This window comes from Larus michahellis, chromosome 13 (genome assembly GCF_964199755.1).
Source record: "Larus michahellis chromosome 13, bLarMic1.1, whole genome shotgun sequence".
In the NCBI taxonomy this organism is placed as follows: domain Eukaryota; kingdom Metazoa; phylum Chordata; class Aves; order Charadriiformes; family Laridae; genus Larus; species Larus michahellis.
In genome coordinates, this window is record NC_133908.1 from 6,096,198 (window position 1) to 6,115,604 (window position 19,407).

At 46.8% G+C, this 19,407-nt stretch overlaps 1 protein-coding gene across 9 annotated transcripts in view; it reads left to right on the forward strand.

Moving 5' to 3' along the window:
• GGT1 (gamma-glutamyltransferase 1) overlaps nucleotides 1–18,047 on the forward strand; it is a 46,384-nt gene extending 28,337 nt beyond the window's left edge. For 3 of the 9 annotated variants that reach the window (XM_074606921.1, XM_074606925.1, XM_074606924.1), the window contains exons 2-14: nucleotides 5,256–5,423; nucleotides 6,082–6,209; nucleotides 6,447–6,536; nucleotides 7,548–7,740; nucleotides 8,910–9,067; nucleotides 9,949–10,098; nucleotides 10,607–10,743; nucleotides 11,613–11,800; nucleotides 12,616–12,743; nucleotides 13,597–13,709; nucleotides 14,796–14,909; nucleotides 17,089–17,273; nucleotides 17,362–18,047. In XM_074606921.1, the coding sequence (XP_074463022.1) occupies nucleotides 5,260–5,423; nucleotides 6,082–6,209; nucleotides 6,447–6,536; nucleotides 7,548–7,740; nucleotides 8,910–9,067; nucleotides 9,949–10,098; nucleotides 10,607–10,743; nucleotides 11,613–11,800; nucleotides 12,616–12,743; nucleotides 13,597–13,709; nucleotides 14,796–14,909; nucleotides 17,089–17,232 (1,707 nt within the window). In that variant the 5' untranslated portion in view covers nucleotides 5,256–5,259 and the 3' untranslated portion in view covers nucleotides 17,233–17,273; nucleotides 17,362–18,047. Of the gene's footprint in view, nucleotides 1–3,528; nucleotides 3,549–5,255; nucleotides 5,424–6,081; nucleotides 6,210–6,446; nucleotides 6,537–7,547; nucleotides 7,741–8,909; nucleotides 9,068–9,948; nucleotides 10,099–10,606; nucleotides 10,744–11,612; nucleotides 11,801–12,615; nucleotides 12,744–13,596; nucleotides 13,710–14,795; nucleotides 14,910–17,088 lie in introns of those variants that run through there. The other 6 variants (XM_074606923.1, XM_074606922.1, XM_074606920.1 and 3 more) reach the window with 5 other exon arrangements.
• The last annotated feature ends 1,360 nt before the right edge of the window (nucleotides 18,048–19,407 follow it).

A 19,407-nucleotide genomic window follows, 5' to 3' on the forward strand; every position in this document is an offset into this window, starting at 1 on the left:
TAGGAAACTTTTCTCCCTTTGGAAGTGGAAGGAATAGCTGAACTCACCAGAAATAGCCACAGAGAGTCCCAGTGTACTTTCTGTATTGGTTTTGTCCTTATTTTCTTTAGTGCAAGCCTTCTTGGAGCAGATAACCCCAGCTAATTGGCTGCTCAGAGGCTGATGACCCTGGATAGTCTTCCAGATAAAAGCAGAAGCTGCTGTCAGTTGTTCTTACTGACAAGTGAGGGAATGCATGGTTAGCACAGTTATACCTGAGGATTTAAACTGTCTTCTGGGAAACTGGGTGCGCGTGCAGTCTCCTAGTGCAAGGGCTTCCCACAGATGAAGGAATAATTTGCTTTTTTCATTCACGACCTCTCAGCGAGGTCCCAGTGAGGAGGAAAGCAAGACGATAATGGTGTGGGGAACCAGCACCAGCTTGGTGGTTGACATGGACCACCTATCCATCCTTGTGATAATGGTTGGAGATAACTCCTCCTTCACCTCTGAATATGGCTTGGCCCCTTGTCAGGATGCTGGGAACAGCCCTTGAGAATAAGCAGCCTGTCCTGTCGAACAGTACCTACACCTGTAGCAAGACAGGATGTCAGTGATCGATTCTGCTCCTGAAGTATGGTGTTAGTGCAAGCAGCTGTCTTATATAGACTTTAGACATGGCTCCACCTGTGTGATCAGTTGTAGGCACCTTTGTTACGTTGTCACATAATGCTGGATCAGTGAACAGCCCCTGGGACTCTGCTAGCAGCCTGGTTCTGCTCTTTTGATGCCTCTATTGGCTTATACTGCTGGGGGCCCTCTGGCAATCTTGCGTCTGTTGGCTTTACATCCATTCTCACTCAAAAGTCATTGACAGTTCACTCTACACAGCAGAAGAGTGTGAAAACATTATTTCAACTGATTTTTATTATTTTTTTAAAACATGCAATGTTATTTCTATGGATTAGACTTTGAGTTTTATCAGAAGAGCATAGCCTATGTCCTGTGACAAGATTCAAGATGTCCAATCTATCCTTGCATAACGTGTGCTGCCTGGGGAAAGTAAGGATGGGTGTCTCAAAGCTAATGGCTGGGTATTGGCTACTGGGCTGGGGGTGGGAGTACGAGGAACTCTTAGGAGTGGGTGCCAAGGTATGCAGCTGTTGCAAGATGGGTTTAAAGCAGAAGCCTGTTGGGTTAAAGTTCTAGGTGTTGTCAGTGCATGCTTCCTTCGCTACTTCATTCAAGAACAAGGCAATGCCTGACCATACCTGGACTCCTTTGTCATCTTCTGGTATCCCACTGTTCTTGCTTCTCTGCTTTCTGGCTGGTACATCTCCTCTTCCTCCTCTTTCAGTTCTCTTGGCACTTTCCCTGACTGTGGCAGGTTCCTCATCTCTACAGTGCGCCCCAGCCCTCTTGGCAGAGATGTCAGACCCTGTATCCCCTGCCTGACACTAGACAGCCTGTTGCACTGGGGTTCTTTTAATTCAAGAACAGTGTCATGGTTAAGTAAGGTTGTGAATGTTGTGCCACATCTGAATACAGCTCAATGGGGTCACTTGTACAAGCATAACTCTGCTACTTACTGGCCCTCCCCCTCTCCTAATATAAATTAAGGTTAATGTATCAGGCTACATTTTAAATTCCATGGTTAGGACTGGTTGTTCGACCTTTATAATGGTGAGAAATAATCATATTGGTTTTATAGCCCCTGCTGCCAAGCTGCAATGAAGTGCTGTGTGACTGAAGTGCTAGCCAACTTCCAAACAGCTGGATTTGGCAGAGATGTGGAGGTTAAAGTCAACCCCAGCAGACAATAGATGGGCAGCCAGCTCAGGTGGTGGCTGCAGCTGCTGCTCCACTCCCAGCAATAAATCATAGTGGGGGCTTGACCTCAGAGCTGAGTGCAAAAGCTCAGCTGTTCCTGCCAAGGAACCCAGGACACAGGGCAAGTATGGAGATGTGGGTCAGAGAATGGATATCTGCGGGCTCCTGATCCATCTCCTGATGTCCATTCAGCTCTCTGCTGTGCCAGTTAGGAAGGCAGTAAGGACTGTGCAAGGGATGCTTCCCTCTATGGTCAGGCCTGAATAGGTTATGGGCCTTATGGGGGTTGAGCTGGCAGTTCAGGTGGAGAGGCTTATCCTCAGCTGAGTTTGTTCTCTGTACTGTTGAATAACAGAAAGCTTCAGATCTTTAGCTCGTACATCTGCTTCTTCCTTTGCAGGATCAATCTGACAGATTGCACAGATGCACTTTTGTTAAGAGCATTCACTTTTTCTGGCCCCACTTGGGTCCCAGAGACCCAGCCCAGAGAGCAATAGGATACCACAATGCAGTGCAGGAGCAGTGCCCAGCAATCAGTGTCTCCTCTTCATGGCAATCTGTGTGCCTGTTCCTGCCCCCAACGGTGCGTGTCTTATCCTATCACCGGGGTCTGACAGCAGGCCAGGAGCTGTGCCTGAGGCGTATGAAGTGGGCTGGATGGCCCTTTTCAAGGCCTGTACGCTCACTGGGCAGCTGGGCACTCAGCATGGAGCCCTTGGGTCCATGGGTCCATCCAGCCCATGGGTCTAGGAGGCGCTCACACGTGTCATCCGAATCCAGAGAGGAGGTGAAAGATGAGAGCAGAGGTACCATCTGAGGTTTTCCCTTCTCCTCTCCTGCTCTCAGAATAACTTGCCTGACAAAGCAGAAAATCCTTACAGGAGCCCAGCAGTGAGGCAAGCAGTTGTGGAGAACTGCACAGCCCCTGCCAGGAGCCTACGGGTTAACATACCAGCTACGGGGCTTGAGTCACCCCAGGCTTGCAGGACAGCCCAGCATAGAGCAGCCTTCAGATGAAACAAAGTACCTTCTGCCTAGCTGGGGCGCAGATAAAAGATCCCATGGCATTTCTTGTGAAGCCTGGAGGAGACTGCCAGTGCTGAAGCTGAACTCTCTCTGCCAACAAACAAAACTGTCTTTAAACTCTGAAGCTGTGTGTGAGCTATTGTTGGGGACATAATGGCTTCTCTGTTTCCCTGCACAGTCATTGCTCTGCAAACACGCCACTGGTCTCTTTTAAAAGTAGTTGAGTGTAAATCAAGTTCTAGAACCCGGAAAGAGGTTCCATCCATTTACCTTTTACTGCCCTCAGTTGACGTTTGTTTACAGAACGGCATATACAGTAGATTTACACCCTGGTTTGAGCCACTTTACTTGGAGATGGACATCTTTAGTGCTCAGACTGAGACTCACAGATACAGGACTTGGAGAGCAAATGTATATCTCCTGATTTAAATAACAGGAGTGGGGGTGAGGTTGAGGGGGCAGTGCTTGCTAATCTCCTCCCTCTGGGAAAAGTTTTGGTTTGGCTGCCTGGCCTGTTTCCTCTGGTTAGCTCAGTGCTGGCACACTCACTGCTCCCTACTCCTGCTGCAAGGCACCGAGTGCTGCTCTGACTGCTGAAGTTTTCTCTACTTTGGGCTGTTGAACATCCACAGAGGGTGGGGCTGGTGGATCCACTCTTCACCCACAGTGCCATGGATTGGCTTGTCTCTGAGGATGGCAGATGCTTTGGTAAGGTAAAGGGCATCTTGGCTACTGCGCAAGTACAGTAGTCACGGTGAAAACCCAAAGCTGCACTACACGGGGGAAGTTGGTCCCTGAAGGCAATATGATGAATTTAGGTCTTTTTTGCTGGAACAATCCTGTAATGGGAAAGGAAATGGGTCAAAGAGTAGTGGTTCAAGCTGTAGTTCATGAACTGTCAGTCCCAACAAGCTGGCAGTGACTCTCCATCCCCTCAATAGCTCTCAGCTCATTCTGATGTGTATCTGGAATATGCTTACCGGAGAGGTCCTTGGTGTCCTATGCTCGCTCACAGATGAACTGTAACTCTGTGCACCCCAAGAGCAGCTGTGTGCAGGACTGGGAAACATGGAGACATGAGTGCTGGCCACTGTCCTCTAGAAGTGACAGGCTCATTGGACAGATGCTCTGGCCAAGGGCCCTGGACAGGAGGGGGTGCTGTGCTCACACTGAGGTGTGCCAAACACCTTTGGCCAAGGATGTGCTTTGCTCTGGTCATTGACAACCTCCTGGACAGAGACTCCTCCACAGGCATGGTATTTAAAAGCAGATTATATTAAGTCAAATATCTTTTTTTAACTTTTCCTCTGAAGATAATGTGAGTCATGACTAACACTAGCTATGTTCTGCTCCTTGGATTTTTCTTCTCACCTATGAATCTGCTGCTGTTTTGGTGTATGAGGTTACCTACCTGCTATAAGACAGGTTCTTACCCAAGTAATAGTTGCTGGTTTGGGGCCTTTTCGTAGCTGGTACTATAATACTTCAGAGCTGTTCCAAAGGGCTTCCAGGAGTCCCAGGGCTGCTCACTGAAGTAGATCACTCTGCAAATAGGATGGCAGTAATGGATAAAGGGGAAGCTGATAAAAGCTTTGGAGTTCGAACAGTTGTTCTGCACAGAGGTGACAGGGGTATAGAGAAATGAGACTGGCAGTACCCATAGAAAAGGTCTTGATGTGAATCTGAGTGAGGACATATTTGGGAGACTCTCTCTGTGAGAGGTTCAGGGGAGGAGGAAGCTGTTCACTGTGCACAGTTCAACTCATGAAAACCTGCTAAAAAGCAAGAGCTGGAAAGATGGGAAGAAGTCATATATATACAGCTTCACCATGTGGCTATGAAGCAGGGAGGAAGAGATCAACACAGGCGGCTGCTCACCTGGCAAAGCCAGCCTGCTCTGGGGGTGTGGGCAGGATGCAGTCCTTGACTCCATCATGTTACGAAGGAGGTAAACAGCCTGCCAGTGTTTGTTGGAGAGGGGAATCTCGTAAAAACTCTGATTGGTATTGCTGACTTGATTTGGGAACTAGAGCAAATCCAGTCTGACAGTGGGCCCCTGTCCTCCCAAGCAGAGCAGTAACTTAAATGCTTGCTGAGCACCTGAAATCCTCAGAGCATAAAGTCACAAAGAGCAATTGGTTGTTCTATCGCCACTGAAAGGTAATAGTAGCAGGACATCTTCAACATCGCCACTCCTTTTGATATTCTACTTCACTTCAAAACAGGACATCACCCTGATGTAACTGTCAAGGCCAGAACTGGGTTCATGCCTCTGCTGGCCACTCCTTCCCAAACCACCCTTCCACATGCAGAGCTGTTGGCCGCTGGGGGCTAGATGGGCTCTCGTGCCTGATCATCTGCTCCCTAGTTCCCATGTGCCCCAGAAGCAGTGAGGCTGACAATCCTGTCTCTTCCCACAGGAACATGAAGAAGCGCTGTGTGGTGGCCGGAGTCCTGACTGCAGTCCTGCTGGGGCTCATCTTGTTCCTGGGACTTTTCTTCGGGCTGCGCTCTGACTCAGGGGACACGCACACTTATAAGAGGGCAGCTGTGGCTACAGACGCGGGGCAGTGCTCAATAATTGGAAGGTACCCGCTAATTGTGCTCTGACTCTCATTATCTCTGACAGCTCTTGCGCAAGACAAAACTGTTGTTTCCCTGATGTTCAGGTGCAAGTCTGGCAGTTGCCCAGCACAGATAATCTCCAACCTTCCTGTAGAAAGAGGAGGCCATAATAAGACCTGGGCTTTTACCATGCCTGACCAATGTTACTGCAGTTGCTCAAAGACAATGTAGCAGGCAAAGATTCCTTAGATGCACGAACAATGGGAACAAGAGATGCTTTTCAAGCTCCTTTTAAAAACCATTTACCAATGTGTCCTCCAGTTCGAGATGCAAGTGCTGCAGATTTCAGGCTCCTCAGAGAGTTGCTATTTCTCATGTGTAATGAATGTGTCTGGGACATCTGTCCCCTCCATGTACTTTGACACATCTCTGTGTTTTCAAGCTAGTTTGGATATGTCTGTAATGAGGGCTGGGCTGGTCTGCACCTAGACCATTAGGATCTGTTTTCTAAGGTGACAGAAGCTCAAAACTTCCTGTTCCTGAGGAACCTATAGTCTGGGTGTGGACAAAAGTGCATTAGAGAATCTGTTATAGCTGCACTGACGAGATGAATCCACTGCTCACAGGTAACTGAGACACTGTAACATGTCACCATATGATGCCTTCTCTTCTGCTACACAGGGACATCCTTCAGAAAGGTGGATCAGCAGTGGATGCTGCGATTGCAGCTCTGCTTTGTGTAGGACTCATGAATGCTCACAGTATGGGCATTGGAGGGGGCCTCTTCTTTACCATCTACAGCAGCACAGGTAAGAGACAGGGCCATACGCATCTGTAACAGTTTGAGAACTGTTTCTCTAAAGCAGGTGATCTATCCTACCTGAGTGAAGGTAAAAGACTGACTCTCACAGCCTCTGGGGGAACATGCTGTCCTCAAAATAATTGCCAAGAAACTGGCTCACATTCATCAGACTTCTTCAGCAGAGACCATGCCTGTTTGTTGAGTTTAGAGGTAAACATCATCTTCCTTGCTCTTATCATTAAAGGAAAAGTGGAAATCATTAATGCAAGAGAGGTGGCTCCAAAAAAAGCATCGGAGGACATGTTTGGGAACAACACACAGCTCTCTCTGAAAGGTACGGCAAAGGCTGTTTCACTGCTTTGAGGGGACCACATAGCTCCAACATTAGCTGCTACTAACATGTCTAAGTTAAGAATACTTCTTATGGTTAGGTTCTTGCATATCTACAGGATTTCTCACCTAGAAATGTCCTCTGCTTTAGACAATCTGCAAACTCCGTCCTGACAAGGAAGTTAAAAATAATGTCCTTCAAACTAGTTGGTCACCTCAGCAGTTTCTGCTTTTCACTTCATGACAAAGCAGGTGAATCCAAAGCACTGAGTATGACCTGTTCCGTATCTGCCATCTTTCTTTTACACCTCTTTGAATAAATCTTTGTGGGTCAATTTAGTTCTTGTCAGTTCAAGTGTCCTCCCTAAATACCTTTTGTGGTGGTTTGAACTAATGGTTCACGGGCTCCAGAGAAGAAGTAGTCATTTCCTTTCAGGGAAGTATTTTCTAATCAAAAATAGAAAGAAAAAAACCTAACTAATTCTCTTCATGGTCACTCCCGTAACCAAGGAGGAACAGCACCTTGGAGGAGGTTTGAGAAGTGGGAGATGCCAATAAAAACAGGATTGAAGCAAACTGCTGCATTGCTGTGTAATGTAGTAAACAATCTATTGCAATTGTAGTTAAAATGCTGCAACAAAATTTTTGGCTTAAGTATGTGCACAGTCTGTGTCCTCTTACTGTAGTGTGTTCTCTGAAGGACTGGAAACTGCAGGCAGTATGACAGCTTCTGTGTTCTGAGCAGGTTTTCTCTGGTCCAGAGCCTACTGAGGGGAAATGACACAAAAACTTGAGTTACCAGCAGGAGGATAGAGGTGTTTCGACAGTCCAGAATACGTGGGCGTAAATGTCAGACAGAATTCTGTTAGCATCGTATGTGTAAGCTGCGCTGGTCATATTACATGTAATCCCTGCCTAAAAACAGGGCTGACAGAGAAGTCTGCTGTACCTCCTACTCCATTAATTGCTTTCTTTTCTTGCTATGGAAGACTAATACATTCCTTATCTGCTCCAGGAGGACTGTCCATTGCTGTTCCAGGAGAAATCCGTGGGTATGAACTGGCTCACAAACGTCATGGCAAACTGGCATGGAAAGACCTGTTTCTGCCCAGCATTAAGTTGGCAAGAGAAGGATTCCCTATTGGGAAAGGCCTTGCAGCAGCCATCAAATCAAAAGAGGAATCAATTGAAAGCAATCCCTCGCTGTGGTAGGTAGAGCAGTTGCTGTTCTGTGCAGAGGAATTTGGGGTAACTGCATCCTAGCTGAAAAGTCTCTGTTTGTGTAATGTAGTATCTGTGAGGAGTGCGCCTCCCCTCCAGGGACTGTACTCACTGTACCTGGTGATGTTATTCCAGCTACCTGAAGGTGCTAAATCATGTGGCCAATTTTAGGAACGTTCAGTCCCAACCTTTAAAGGGAGATAATTTCTGCTCTTTAAGTCCATTTGTCTGAGCAAAGGTGGAATTAGAGTACCTGCTGGGATAAATCTGTCAGATGGCAATGTATTTTCTGAATCCCCAGCTTTTCCTCATGCCGTAAGTGCACCAAACTAATCTTACCTGTGTTTGAGGCAATTGCAGAGTCTCCTTGAACATCTCATCTGCTGTCAGGCAGAGGGAATTTGGGTCATCTCTTACTCTGCAGTCAGCCTTCCTCAAACAGTGCCTCTGATCCACTTCTGGCAATGGCCATGAACATGAAGGGTTTTAAATGATCCTCTGCTTCTTCTTATAGTCAAACCCTTGGTGTCTATGTCCGGCGCTACTGGAGATCACACTTAATCCTCTCTTTTCCTTACAATCTCTGCCAGCTGCAGGTTGGTTTCCAATCCAATTGGGATGTACAGCCTGGGCCTATCTCCTGTACTTCCATGTGGCAGGTCCACAGCAGCACATTCATGATCCATGATGAGGGAGCTAGACAGGAAACTGTCTACCTCAGTGCTCTGACAAACAGGGATCAAAACACATTCTCCTGGACTCACTGGAAGCTTTCAGCCTAGTAGCTTCATAATCTGTGCTCTGAATGGAACTGCCTGAGTCCAAGGACTATGGCCCCTCCTGGGCATCTTGAGGCAGTTGTTGGCCACTTGGGCAGTTAGGGAGGGTGGCCTGCCTTGGTGAAAAAAATGAACACTCCCTCCTGCGGCCTTCACTGAGCAAATTCTGAGCAATGTGGAATCCCAGGTCAGAAACCACTGTTCACTTTTATGTCCCAGTGAAAGATATCAGGACCCCTAGGGCACGGCTCGGACAGTTTCTCTTCTCTCCAAGAAGCCTCTAGCATGAACACTCAAATACTGTGACAGCTGGTATAGGTACACATAGTTTTGAACTTGTCTCAGATCTGATCTTCTCAATCTCCTTTCTCTGTTAGCGAAGTGTTCTGCAGAGGAGGGAAAATTCTGCATGAGGGCGATATCATCAAGATGCCTAAACTAGCCAACACATACGAGACTATAGCCAGTGAAGGAGCAGATGCCTTTTACACAGGAAGCCTGGCAAAACAGATCATCGATGACATCCGCAGTGTAGGTGAGAAACAGGACGTCTGTCCAAACAGCATAAGTGCTGCTCAGCATCTAGGGAGGAGCTGGTGACCTGCAGAAGCCTTGGAAGTGGGTCAAGCCTGCTGCCTGAAATGCCACCTCTGAGATCTGTGACAACAGGACACCCAAGAGAAGCCATTAGCGCTTTAATGGATGCATTTGAAACTTAGTCGGAAATGGATAGTATATACTGTGCATTTCTGTACCATATAGTCTAACAAGTCTGTGCGTTTCTGGATATAGCTTAGTAGATACATTCTGTTTACAGAGCCTTGACTCCAACAAGTTTCTACCTAAAACATTATACACATGGTCCTGTAAACTCGGAGCTCGTTTGATCTCTCGGTGCCACTAGGTGGTGGTAGTATCCTATCGTTACTAGCTAGCATTGGCTAGCTCAGTCAACCTCGTGTAAGTCAATTTACTGGCTTTATTTGTGATGGTTAATTACTGTCTTCTCCCTTCTGATAAGAGAGAAAATAGAACATACAAATTATTCTTTTTGTGGGGTAGCACAAAGCATCTGCACTCAAAAGCTGCATCCTCCTCCTGTAAACAGGACTCTTAATGACGTTTTGTTACCTGACATTGCTGGTGTCCTTAAAAAAAAAAAAAAAAAAATCACCAGACTTTTGGCTGCAGTAAATTAGTCCAACTTCAAGCTTAGGCTATCTGAGCCTCAGCTGTATCTATGAAGGAATAAATTCATCTCCTGTGTACCCATCTTTGCTTTCCTTACCTTGCAACTTTTTGGATTTGTCTGTGTTCCTTCCTGCCCTTGCTGTGATGCATGGTGGTGGACTATTACCTCCTCTTCCCACCAGAGATCACATAAAGCTACATCTATAGCTTCCTTCTCTTTTCCAGGGGGTATTGTCACATTGGATGACCTGCGGGACTACAATGCGACAGTGATTGAAGACCCCATAGAGATCACACTTGGGGAGTTTACTCTCTACACGCCTAGTGCCCCCCTAAGTGGCCCCGTACTAGCCCTCATTTTCAACATACTGAAAGGTGAGAGTGCCACTGAGCAGTGCCTTACAGGCAGCAGGAGTTGGGAGAGCTCCAAAGACAATGCCTTTTTTGTTTTGGGAGCTGGGCCTCCCTTGATAGCCCTCCACCAGGTGAGAAGTCTGAGACCCGAGAAGGGATCAGAGATGTGGAAACATTCCTTTTCTGTTGTAAACTCAGGGATGTTGCCTTCCTACTTGAACTACAGGTGCGAGAGGAAAAATATGCTCCTGATTGGGGCACTTCCCTGATAAATGAATGGGTGAAAAGTAATTTGTATTTGAGGCTTCTTTGGAAAACATCTCTGCAAGTACAAATCCTGCTGGTGACTCCCACAGTGCTCAAACCTACCAGAGCTCCTGTGTTCTCCAGGTGGAAATTAGGACAGCCCAGTGACTGCACCTCTGTAGAGACCAGGCTTCAAGATTATACCATTTGACACGGGTTTATTAGCAGTCCATTGACCGTGTACTTTCCTTTAAGTTCACAATCGTTTGTCTTCTGTTGCCAGGATATAATTTCTCTGCTGACAGCATCAAAACCATGGAGGAGAAAGGTCTGACTTACCACCGCATTGTGGAGGCCTTTCGCTTTGCCTACGCCAAGAGGACTTTACTGGGAGATCCAAAATTTGTCAACATTACAGAGGTACCTGGCAAAAGCCTTTTCTTTCTGCACCACCAAGGTTGACTGGAACATGGCTTAAAGTTTTTGGGTGACTAAACTTTGTCAGGGATGCTCTGTGCCACCTGCTATTGACAGGTACTGAAACATCTCTGAATCAAAAAGTGAAGTCCTATGTGACTCATGGCTGAGCTGGGAGGGATATAAACGGAGGAAACCTTCCTGCTGTAAGGAAAAGCAAAATCTTCAGTTCACCAGGAGCATTTGAGTATATTTAGGGCTAACCCTCCCTGTTTTCATAGTGTTGAAGCCTTATTCACTAGATGACATGCCCAGCACCCTTGTGGCTCTCTAACCACAGTCCTGCCTATAGTAAATGGACCAATGGATGGGAATGGGTGAGGCAGGAACCCTGCTTTTCCCCACTTCTCACTTTGTGCTTTCACTTCTGTGACTCTGCAAAAGCAGCAGGATCTGAGCCCAGCCCAGCTTGATGGACACGAATTTGCAACTTACCAAGCAATGATCAGAGCTTTCCTTGGCCCGGTCCTCTCAACCCGATCCCTTTCCTCTCATCTCTGAAGCAAGTGTAACACTGCTTGCCTACGCCTTACAGCCGTGTGAGGACAGCTTTCCATAGATCTACAATAATGGATGCTGATTAACTTTCTACACAAAGGGGTGCATTGTAACAGCTGCTTCTGTGACTGCTTCAAATGCTCTTTGGTAAAGTGTCCATCTTTCAAGAAGGAGGAGAGCCCCTGCTGGAATACTGTAGCCTCACTCCTGGGATTTGCCACTCTTCTGTGGTCTGAAGTATTGGATATCAGCCTTATAACTACATGTCTCTTAAACTTAATCTGCTGAGTAACTGCATTGGATTTCTCTGACAGGCGATCAGAAACATGACGTCCGAGTTCTTTGCGGATAGTCTCCGGAGGAAAATCACAGACAACACTTCGCATCCAGTTGACTACTATGAGCCAGTATATTACACTGGAGATAATGCCGGTACATCCCACCTCTCCATTGTGGCTGATGATGGCAGTGCTGTGTCCGCCACCAGCACCATCAACCAATAGTATGAGCTCAGACATTACTTCCATGTAGGCCTTTGCCATCTTCCTAGTGGTGGTTCTGTGGTTGGTATAAAACATAACTGAACGGTCATCTCTCTGGTGGGGTAGTGATAAGTAGCACTGTTGTTGGGCACTTCTGCTGAGCTTGCAGGTCAGCTCTTAACATTGAGGCCCGTGTGGTTGGGTCAGAGGACAAGATGTGTCCACTCTCATGTTGAGTTCACCCACCAAGAAAATATTCACTGCATCTGGATCTTCTCATAAGCAGTGGTATTGCTGCTGGCTCTGATTTCCCAGGCTTCTGGAAGGAATTTGAACTAATACAGCTGTCCTGGAAGTACAGCGTTTGGCTTCGAGTGCTGTCAGGAAGAGCTGTGTTCTGTGCATATGGCCTGAAGCTGGAGGGTGAAGGTCCTTTTGGCCATAGAAAATGTCTCCAGCTTGACACATCTAAGCAAAATCCCAGTCACTCCCAAAGGTGCCAGCCTTTGAGCTATGCTGCCTCTGAACAGAGTGCAGTACTGCCCATCTGGAAGGGGAGCTCGTTGTATTTAGCTACTGTGCTGTTTTTCCCCTCGGGGTCCTTGCAGGTGAGCTGTACAGCAGGGCTGTGGGCTGCCTGTCCTCTCTGTGTAGCTGTGCACTCATGGTATCAACTGCTTCCTTCCCCCAAGGCATGACAGAATGCCCTTTACAACAGGAGGGAGTGGAGAGTTACTCCAATCAAATGCCAGGTTTCACACTGCAGTAATTCACCTGAAGCTCCTCCTGGATTTGCTCTGGTTTTGACATGTCTGCGCCAACTTGTTTTCTCTAGCTTTGGCTCTGATGTACGATCCAACGTGAGTGGAATCATATTTAATGATGAGATGGATGACTTCAGCTCACCTTACATAATCAATGGATTTGGGATCCCTCCTTCTCCAGCAAATTTCATAGCACCAGGTAGCTGTAAAGTACCTTCCTGACTCATTCTTTTGGCTATATCTTGCATGCTAATGCTATGGTGTCTGCAAGGTAGGCTGCAGCATGTCTGCCATCAGGCACAGATCTGGGGCTTTCTGCAGAGGACAGGGATGAAAGCAAGGCATCCCTGCCAAAAGCACGTAACCAGCCACCCCTGGTGCACCCTGAAGGAGGAGAGGCCATCTAAAGAAAAACTCTTGTGTATGCCTCCTTCCAACAACCAGAAATCCTTTCCCAGGAAGCTCAGTATGTGTCAAATAAAATTACTTAGGGCTGCAAAAGATTTCTTTGAACTGATTTAAGAGGGAGGCAGGAGCTGACTGCAAAGCGTTGGATGGCACTGTCCAGCCCTCTCCCTCTGCTGCCTTGGGAGCTGTAGGGCAGCTCTGGATAGACCCAGTTCACATACATACCTAACCCAAGCAACCTGCCTGCTCCACCACTGTTTCCTGCAGAGCCATCTCATTGCTGCTAAAGCAGGCCGGGACTCTGCTACTCTCCTGTACCCCACACTTTGGAGAGGGACAGGGAAGTGAAAGGACAGCAAGGGAAGTCCCATGGCATACCGGAGGGAGCTGCATCACAGACAGCCCCAGCTGGGACAGGACTGTGGAGGAAGGCACCTTCAGCCTCTGTGTGAAAGACTAGGGTTAAGCTTTGCATTGCAGGAGCAAGAGGAGATGGGTGCAGGGGATTGTGGGATCCCCAAGGGTTGAACAAGACACGTGAGCTGAGTCAGAAAGGTGGATACTGAGGCTCTGGGTTTAGGAGCTGGCAATTTGTAAGCTGCAGGTAGAAAGCTGAGTCTCTGTTGCATCTGTGTCCCCAACAGGTAAACAGCCGATGTCCTCTATGTGCCCCTCCATCTTGGTGGATAAAACGAAAAAGGTCAGGATGGTGGTTGGTGCTTCTGGAGGAACAAAAATAACTACAGCAACAGCGCTGGTATGCGATGATATGGGTAAACTGGGAAGAAGGGTGAGGCAAAAACAAGGTGTTGGTGAGGCAGTGTTTGGGGTAAGGGGCTTAAGTCTCCACTTGTGATATGACCATGGCTGTGGCTCCCTGCCCTGCCAGGGGCCTGAAGGGAGGTTCCTGCCTGGCCTTCTGAGGGCCAGACCTCCAACACCAATTCCTGCCAGAGCTACAAAGGGTCTCTTAAACTACTTTCTTTATTGACTCCGGGTCTTTTCCTTTGACAAGTTGTTCTTAGTACTTGCTGAAGATTTGTGACTTCAGTTTAGCTTTGACTTCTGTTTTTTGGATATCCATGAACTAGTCTCTTTATTCAATTTAGAGCCGTTTCCATCCAAAATCCTAAACTTTGGATGAAAGTCCCGCAGAGAAGCTAAATAAGAACTTAGGCCAGGCATGGCGTCAGGCCATCTGACGGGCAGGCTCTCTGTGGCAGCCACTCGAAGGCCCAGCTAGACCAAAAATGATTGCAGGAGAAATCTGTCTCCTGTGCCAGCACGCACAGCAGTTCAGAGCACCAGGCTGGATCCTGCTTTCTGGCTGAGGTAGAGGAGAAGTCTCCGTAAAAACCCCTACAAGCAGCTTTCTAAGCCCTTGATCTTGAGGCTATTTTCACTTGCCAGCAGCTCCAACCTGCAATTTAAGCACGTAGAGATGAGCCAGCTTGAAGGAAACCAGTTGCACGGTAGCGGGAAGCTGTAGCTGTATGTTTGCTGAGGTGACTGCTGTGTGTCTAACTGAGCTAGCACTAGCTTAATCACAGCAGCATAAACACACCAACAATAGTTTGAGAATCTGATCCTTTTACTGTGTTAATTTTAGTAACTCATGGTCTCTGTGTGTGGGAATCCACCTAAACATATACAAGCTGACTTGCTGCAATGTACCTGTGTTTTGCTTAGCCAAGAGGGGAACCACTAAAAGCAGCAGAAACCAGAAACTGCACTTTTTATGTGCTCTGGTGAACATCCTTTAGACATCTCTGCCTATGTTGCTACAAGGATCAAGCCTCCTTGAAGACATGTAACTAACGTTAAGGCTTTTTGCTTCTCACAGACGATCATCAATTCCATCTGGTTTGGTTATGATGTGAAGAAAGCAGTGGAAGAACCCAGAATTCATGATCAGCTGTTTCCCAATATCACAGAGCTTGAGCAGCAAATAGAGGAGGTTTGTCTAGCTACAGTCTGGGGTGTGTGTGAACTTCTTGTATGGTGCTGGGTTCCTAGTGTTGGGAAGGCACGCACTTGTGGAAAATCATGAAGCTTTGCCAAGTGTTCCTCGGTGAGCAGTATTAAAGCTGGCACAGGTCAAGTACTGTGTCACAATAAGCTGTTCAAAGTGTATCTTTAGTCTGTCATGTGGCTTTGAAGCCTAGTGCATTCAAGCATACCCTACATCTGAAACTGAAGGTATGTATCTTCTTGCAATGTTGTTTGGCTCAAAGTACATGCAAAATAGTACTTGCGAAAACCACATCAGGGCCCAAGCCATTCAGCAGTCTAAATCCAGTGACTCAGGAAACTCTTGTCTTATTGTGTAACCTCCCAATGAATCATAGATCATAGAACAGTTGTAGTTGGAAGGGACCTTAAAGGTCATAGTTCCACCCCCCTACCCGTCCAGCCTGGCCTTGAACACCTCCAGGGATGGGGCAGCCACAGCTTCTCTGGGCAACCTGGGCCAGGGGCTCACCATCCTCAGAGTAAAAAATTTCTCTCTAACATCTAATCTAAATCTCCCCTCTTTCAGCTTAAAACCATTACCCCTTGTCCCGTCGCTCCACTCCCTCATAAAGAGTCCCTCCCCATCTCTCCTATAGGCCCGCTTTAGGGACTGGAAGGCTGCTTCTCTTCTCTAGGCTGAACAAGCCCAACTCTCTCAGCCTGTCTTCATAGGAGAGGTGCTCCAGCCCTCTGATCATCTTCATGGCCTCCTCTGGACTTGCTCCAACAGGTCCATGTCCTTCTTATGTTGGGATCTCCAGAGCTGCATGCAGTACTCCAGGTGGGGGTCTCACCAGAGCAGAGTATATGGGCAGAATCGCCTCCCTCACCCTGGTGGCCACACTGGTTTTGATGCAGCCCAGGATACGGTTGGCTTTCTGGGCTGCAAGCGCACATTGCCGGCTCATGTTGAGCTTCTCATCCACCAACGCCTCCAAGTCCTTCTCCTCAGGGCTGCTGTGAATCCATCCTTTGCCCAGCTTGTATTTGTGCTTGGGATTGTCCCAACCCAGGTGCAGGACCTTGCACTTGGCCTTGTTGAACTTCATGAGGTTGGCACGGGCCCACCTTTTGTGCTTGTCCAGGTCCCTCTGGATGGCATCCCTTCTCTCCAGCATGTTGACCACACCACACAGCTTGGTGTCATCAGCAAACTTGCTGAGGGTGCGCTAAATCCCACTGTCCATGTCACTGACAAAGATGTTGAGCAGCACCAGTCCCAGTACTGACCCCTGAGGAACGCCATTCATCACTGGTCACCACTTGGACATTGAGTCATTGACCACAACTCTTTGAGTGCAGCCATCCAAATTCCTTATCCACCGCGTGGTCCATTTGTCAAATCCATGTCTCCAATTTAGAGACAAGGATTTTGTGTGGCACAGTGTCAAATGCTTTGCACAAGTCCAGGTAGATGACGTCAGTTGCTCTTCCCTTATCCACCAATGCTGTAATGCCATCATAGAATCCTGAAGCACTGGCACAGAGCTAGCAAAGGAGGATGCACAGAGGGATCTGAGGACAAACTTGAAAATATTTTCACAGTAAAGGTCTACAGTGCTGTCAGAGAGCTGATCAGCCTCAGTCTCCATACCACTCACCTGAGCTGGCAGCTTCATTCACCCTGAGGCCATCCCAGAGGCCCGGGACAGATGCAGTCTTTGTACGTATCTCATCCCATCTCTCTATATTAGGGAAAACACTCCTACATAAGGCAGTTTTCTTCATCAAATTATGCAGAAGATCCTCCTTTAACAAACTTCTTAAGATAACAGCTGAGGTATCTGCCTGCAGTGGGAAGGATGCCCTGCTCTCTACAAGTCCTGTGTTTTCTCCTGTTTCACAAACATGATTCTGGCTGTTGGTATATCAATATCGGAGACAGAAAGTTCTGTGACCAGGAATATATTGGTAGCCCAGGCTGAGCTACATCTTCTCAATTCCACCTCTTCAAAAGCAGGGCATCCCAAGAAAGCAAAGAGAAGAGGAGGAACAGCCTGTAGTTTTAGACCTACCTAATACAGGCACTGAACACTTGGGTAGCCGTGGAGGATGCAGGTCGCAGACCACGGTGCACGTATAGCTTCTCTCTCCTGTTGTCCTCATTCACTTTTGCATTCCAGGGTATAGAAGAACAATTAAAGAAGAGAAAACACGATACCACACGGGTGAGCGGCGGTGCGGTCGTGCAGGCCATTCTCAGAACAGATGAAGGATGGGCTGCAGCTTCTGATTCCCGGAAAGGTGGCTTCCCTGCAGGCTACTGATGTGGCTCAGCTCCTTTTTTCAGTGGTCTAGTGACACTGAGGTGTGTTTGGGGGGAAGATCCTTTAGATCTGCAACTCAGGGACTTCTCACAGGAAAGAGAACAAATTTACCTGTGGTTCTATTGACAGAGCTGGGACAGTTCTCTACAGCCATGACCGAAATGCCTCATGCTACAGCAGCCTGCTAAGACAGGCATGTCTACCAGGATGTGCAGTACTTACTTGAAGAGTCTGTTCTGCCTTGAAGAGTTTGTTCCCTGCCTCCTCTCCATCCCATGAAGACAGATTGGGTACCCAGAGTTCCTGAAGAAGGTCCAGCTCACTCAAGCTGCAGGAAGTGTTTCCCTTGCACAGCGTCAGCTACCGGCAATGTCCCTGTCACTGCTAGAGAAGAGATGTGTTGCCTGTTGAGTAGATGGGAGTTACAGGACTCTGGGGACTGGGTTTTCTGAGTTACAAACTAATAGATCTGTGCCATAGCAGGAAGCTCAGCTCTAGACTGGGATAAGCCTTCACAAACTCACCGCTCTTTCTTTTAACAAGAGATGTTTCTGCTTTTCACTTCAGTTGATTATTGGAGATGAGTGGGTAAATGGGGAAATGGCTTCAAACGTTTTTATATTTCTGTTGAGAAGGTCTAAAGGGAAGATGCTACCTGTAAAACTCTGAGCACAACTAAAATAAATAAATACGGAGTCACACATTTTTCTTGCCTGCACAGTTGCTACTGCAAAAAGGAATGGTGAGAGTCTGCATGAAAGAAGCTCTCCTGAGATTTTTCTCTTTTCTTCACTCCTTTGATGAAGCTATGAGTTAAAAAAAAAAAGAAAAAAAAAAAAGACATTAAATATACAAAACAGGCTTGGCTTTGTCTAATTTGCTTTTTAATACATCATACTGCAGGCCTGAACTACCAGAATCTGAGGAAATGAAACCTCTAAAAAAGGGCACACTGCAGCTACGCTTGTTTGAAGGTAAGTTACCATTAATCAGACAATTCATGGTCTCTCAGAAATCTATATCTGATATGTAACAGCGAAGAGTTCCGATGCTTCAGGGGGTATTGGTGTTCACCTGCCAACATGGACTAGTACGTCACATCAGATAAACTTAGCCCAAGATCAAAACTGAATGTTTCCGGATGTTGTCAAGATCTAGGGATGTTTATGAAATCCCTGAAACACAAGTAACAGTAACTGAACTCATCTATTTGGCTTGTTGAAATGTCCTGTCAGTTTTTAAGAACCTTAAAATACAGAATGCATTGAGGAGAAAATGAAAGGCTGAAATTTTAGGCATCAGACACCCTCTCTTTCCCAATAGTTTCTGGAATTGAGGAGAGTCTAGTTGCAAGGAATAACATGATAGCTAGATCATGCTTAAATCAGAGAGTCAAAACTTTGACATATCTATTGCTTATATCACTTCCACTAAATGAGTTGCTTTAACAAAAGTTGCCTGGGATGTGCTCGGTGCTCCTTTGTCCTGAGCTGTTACTGATGATGATGTTAGGTGCAGATAAGGCAGTGATTTTAAATACCTGGAGTCATTGGTCTCCTTTAAGAATTTGATTAGTCTGGGGCCAAACCTGTATCCTTTTATTGCTGAACTGAGACTTTGACTTTTCTACTTGTAATTCCATGATAGATGCCACTCAGTGGCAGGTTGCTGTTTAAATCCATATTGCAGCTGCTATTTGTTGGAAATTCCTGGCCCTTTGGATTTAGGACTAGCTGAGCTCTTTCTTGGCCAAGTGCGATCTGAGAAATAAACAAAATGACTGCACAGAAAAATAAGCTTATTGAAACCTTACAGTCACTATAGTTAGTCAGAACTACAGCAGAAAATGCTTGGGTTCTGATACTGCAAGGTAACCGTTTTCTGGGAAATGATGTTGGGTGAACATGCCCCTTCTGAAACAAGCTTGAGTAACTGCTGCTGGGCTGCTCCTAACAGTTCATAATACAGCAGTCTTAGTTTTGTTCCTGAATTTCTTCTAGCTAGTCAGAAAACTCCCCTGTTATTTATAGCCTTTGTTACAAAACTTCCCTTGTGGCAAGCTCAGATTCTGCCATGGCTAAAAACACTTCTGTTGGAAACTATTGTTATAAATGCATTTGAATTCTTGACTCTGCAGAAATGAATTTATTTGTTAGTTTGTTTTAGCTGTATTAC